A 4,947-nucleotide genomic window follows, 5' to 3' on the forward strand; every position below is an offset into this window, starting at 1 on the left:
TACATTATTAACTATTTAGAATGTATTATTAATCAATTAGTGTATCCAGAATACCAAACATAAATGCATAAAACATTTTTAAGTAGAAACACATTTGACATTTATTATTGTTCCAAAATATTTGATAAGTTTGACATTTAATTGTAAAACAAAAAATTAACTCAATTGTCCACAATTAGCGACAGTGATCTTTTTGGTAGTTTTGCCACTTTGAGTACCATAGGACTCGATTTTCTTGACAACATCCATACCATCGACAATAGCACCAAAAACAACATGTTTGGTGTCCAACCACGATGTCTTAACAGTGGTAATGAAAAATTGACTACCATTTGTATTGGCTCCAGCATTGGCCATAGACAGGATACCTAAAATACATTTAATTTGTTAAATATATAGTTCATTTAACTTAAGACCAGATTTATATGTGTTTCCAAAAACTAATAATTTTTTTTTAATTTTTCAAAAAGCAATTTGAAATTAATAATAAGAGAAACATTTCAACTTTTTGAGTATTTATCTAATGACTTCAGTTTTATCTAATATATTATTATAACAAGTTTTTCTTTTTAACAGCTACATCTAATTCTATCACTGATTAGCATCTTTTTTATCAATGAAAATTATTTGATGTAAAATGTATAAATTAAGATATGTTTAAATAGACATGTAGTTGGAATTTCTTATTTCATAGGATGGAAGTAATGAAAGTTGCCTTATGGAGTATACATAGATTTACATATTCACATATAATTATAAAGTATTTCCTAAGGTCAATTACAACTTTATATACAATATTTACAGTAATTGTAAAATAATCTGTGTACAATAAGTCTTGACACGAGTTACAGCTAGTGAAATTATAATAGGATGAAAACAATTAAAAGTAACTCACCAGGACCGGTGTGCTTCAATGTGAAATTCTCATCTTCAAACTTGTTTCCGTAGATGGATTTTCCTCCAGTGCCATTATGGTTGGTGAAATCTCCACCTTGGCACATGAAGTTGGGAATGACACGGTGGAAAATGCTTCCTTTATATCCAAAACCTTTTTCGCCTGTACACAAGGCACGGAAATTTTCAGCTGTTTTTGGTACAACATCACTGCGAAGCTAAAAAGTAAGAAAAAAATTAGTATTTAATGATTAAGTATTAATAACCAAATTATTGTAATTTCTTTTTTGTATATGGAACAATATGTAATAGATGAAAAATAACATTGTAAACATGTTAAATAAAATTATTTTTACCTAAGAAAGAGTTGTAAAAATTTGACAATGACTGGAGCATCATTTTAATGGCAGGAGCATAATATGATAAAAAAGATGAACAATTCCTCGAGAAAACTTAAAATAACAATTTAACACTATTAAAGGTCCACAAAGTCGATTTATTTAAGATTCTCAGAGAAATTGATTTCTCGATTATAGTCATACAAAATACACTGAATGAGAATAAACTCATACTATTGTGTCGCCAACAAATATTCGTTTACCGATCGCATAAAAAAAAAAAGCCAAGGCCTCAAATCATTATTCACACGTATCTCTCCCATTGTTTACAGACCTATCTAATTACGGGACGTCCAAACTTTAAATTACGTTTCTAGTTGCTCAAACGAGAAGATCACAGGAAATATAAAAATGGTAGGTACTATGCAGACATTGCATTCGTAGTCACGGAATACGAGAAAATACAAGTTCACGATCAAGGTATTTTGGACGCGTTCCAAACGTTAGTGTCAAGAATGTTCGGACATTCTATCAAAATCGAACTTAAGAAAAAAAAACAATGGCATATTTCAGTATTCCAGTTGTCACCAAGGCGGCAAGGCACCGTTCAAGTTGCGGCAAAGCATACGAGAACGTGGAAAATATGAAAATGTGTATTGTCAAATTTAAGAGTTAAGGTGTGGGAAAAAATAAAATCCGACGAGAAGCCCAACGAAACTCACTGGATAAACGGAAAACAAATCTGTACGCACTTTTGCGTTTTTCTCACTCGGCGTCTAAAGACCAAAATAAAAAACGACCAGATCAGAAGAAAAATTCGCGGCGACTTCACTTACCTCGATCGTGATGCGGCCCAATTGCTCACCATCGGCGGTCATATCGAAAAAAACTTTCGGGAGACTCATTTTGGCAGATGATGATTTTGATTTGGTAGAATATAATAGGAATGAAGCAAGACCTCCGGTGTACGAGTGATTCGGAGTGGAGCAGTACTGGAATTGTCGGCGGGTGAACAAGCGAAACGTGGTGGACGCCATTGTGTTACTTTCGTCCGGTTTTGAGGTTATGCAGCACACGGACGCTATGACATCCAAAGAGAATGGAAACTCGTTAGCGACTGGCAACTGCGTGCACTCATCGTAACGATATTCGTAAAACGCCGGTTCTTCAGGTCATCAAGGCGGGGTCATTGTAGTGTGCGGATGCGTATTGCGTACGTCGATAAATACTAAATAGCCTAATTTTAGTATTTTTAAACTCCAAATAACGTCAATGTCGTCAATTGTCATTACTTAATACAAGTTGTCAGTTGACTTGGCCTCCGTCCTATTTTCAAATTTCAATGAGCCCTGACGTCCAACACGAACTTACAAAAATATTGACTGTTTTTTGGTGCATTATAATAAAATTGTTTACATACTTTTTTAATAACTATTCAGACATGAAATAAAAAAATTATATTCTTTATTATTTAAAAAGAAAAAACTAACTAACTAAAATTAATAAGTACCTACCTAATACTGATAAGATAAATTATTATCAAAATAGTAGTTTTATTTTCAAATCATTAATGAAAGTCCTACAAATCAATAATTTTATTTTTGTTTAAAAATGAAATGATTTCTTCACCAAACACAATAATTAAAAAAAAATCAGCCAAATTGTTGGCTTATTAAAGATCTAAGTTTGATTTTTAAAATAAATTTGAGCATAAAATTATGAGAACATATTTATTTGAAAGTTTCCTATGTATAATGTGGTAAAATAAACTAAACTTCAATCATCACAATGTTAAAATTTTATTAATTGATTCGATTGGAACACAAGTTATGTTTCATTACTGTCATAAGGGATTTAAATAGTTATAGATACCGCCAGTTTGAGTTCGATATTGTTTTTAATCAAATAGTATAGCTGTAAGTATAGAATTTTCCTAAGTAGGTAGGTACGGTACTTTATTTTAGTAAGATAATAACTAAGTAAATACTTATATATAGGTAGGTACCTTATGCTACTACGGTATAATTGCAGAATGAACATTGTCCATATTATAATATTAATAAGAATCTTTTTTGATTTTGCTTGGAATTGATAGAAAAAGCAATTGTGCTCCGGCCAATTGTTTAAATTCACGATTAGACTTTATCATACTACTTTTTAGGCTCTCCTATAAGTATGTACACCTTCGACATAATAATAAAAAATTTTTGTAAACTATTACTTATTATTTTAAATAACAGATTATAAATTTGTATTTTTTTAAAAGTATGTGTACCAATTCAGAGAATTGATAATTAGACATTAGACAATATGAATAGTAAATATTCAAGTATTTATAATCTGCTGTCGTTAAAATTTTTTAAAGATAGATACTTAAATTCTGTCAATAAGAATTAATAATTTTAAAATAAATGATATATTTATGTATTACACGCATTTTTTATTTATTGCAAAATATTGTATTTTTTTTGTTTAATTAGACTTATTACATTATAATTTATTAAAATAATGTAGTTTTTTTAAGTTATAGATGCCAGCGTTGTGTAATATGTTATCTAAATAATCATCTAGATAAAATTTTATTCAAAGAACGCCCTACCCTGATATACATTAATATTTATAATTTTAAAGATATGTATTAACAGAATGTTCATAACTTGAAATACATTGCATGGTAAAAAATACCAATTATAGTACTTAGCACACATGTATTTTTGTATCTTTAATTATATATAATAATAATATAAGCATATACCTTTATTGCTTTAAAGTATCTCTTATTGAGCATAGTAATATTTAATAGTGCATAAGTATTGAAAGTGTATTTTTGTTTTACATATCTTAAAGAATGTATTATAAATTTATACATGAATATAATTTTTGTAGCCTACTATGCATACAAATATAAAACATACTTTTTAACTCATAATTATTGACTGAAGTATATTTTGTAAAGATAATTTTAAGTAGGTAAGATATTAATAATAGCGTTAAAAAAATTATGTGATTGAACCAATGAATAAGTATGATTTGATAAAAGTAAAATAAAATGTACAATATTACTTCATACAATTTAACTAAATACCAATATTAATATAAAAGATTACAAGACATGTTGAAATACTAACATTTTTAGACTTCATTTCTTTCTATTTTCTTTTTTTGTTTTAACTTATATTGTTTAGTTTAACTCCGAATACTCAGTTGTAATAACTAATAATTTTGTAATATAAACTATATTACAACTTGTTAATTACTAATTTTATTGATTATACAATGTATATTTATAATAATTGTTAAATTATTTTTAAATACTTCTGATAATAACTAGCTTGTATATACTTAATTATTTTTCATTTAAATATTAAGCAAACACTTATTTGTATAGATATATTTGAATATTTTATGGGGTTAATTTTATAATTGAAAGATAAAATAATTAACCATCAGTTCTTTAAATGCTATTTATTATTTTTTTTTAGCCACTGTTGTAACACTAGATGAAAAAAAATTTAAAAGAGAACTAATTAATAATTGTTAATGTTTTTTCTTCATCTAAAAATTATCATCAGCTTGTTATAATTTTCTAAACAATTCAAGATATTCATACATATTAAGAGTAAAATAAAAAATAATTATAATAAGAAGAAAATAAGAGAAAATTAATTATATAATAAAAAAGATGGAATGTTTCATTTAATGAATTAAGTTAACA

General features: G+C 27.5%; 1 protein-coding gene across 1 annotated transcript; it reads right to left on the reverse strand.

The window, feature by feature from the left end:
- On the reverse strand, positions 1-2,269 carry LOC112604107 (peptidyl-prolyl cis-trans isomerase-like). Its single transcript, XM_025352977.1, has 3 exons — positions 2,069-2,269; positions 896-1,112; positions 1-368 (listed from the first exon to the last, which is right to left on the reverse strand). The coding sequence occupies exons 1-3, from the start codon at positions 2,267-2,269 to the stop codon at positions 157-159; spliced, it is 630 nt and encodes a 209-aa protein (XP_025208762.1). The 3' UTR covers positions 1-156.
- Positions 2,270-4,947: the final 2,678 nt, after the last annotated feature.

The sequence above is a fragment of the Melanaphis sacchari genome, unplaced genomic scaffold (assembly GCF_002803265.2).
Source record: "Melanaphis sacchari strain LSU unplaced genomic scaffold, SCAv2.0 Contig11_pilon_pilon, whole genome shotgun sequence".
Classification (NCBI taxonomy): Eukaryota; Metazoa; Arthropoda; class Insecta; order Hemiptera; family Aphididae; genus Melanaphis; species Melanaphis sacchari.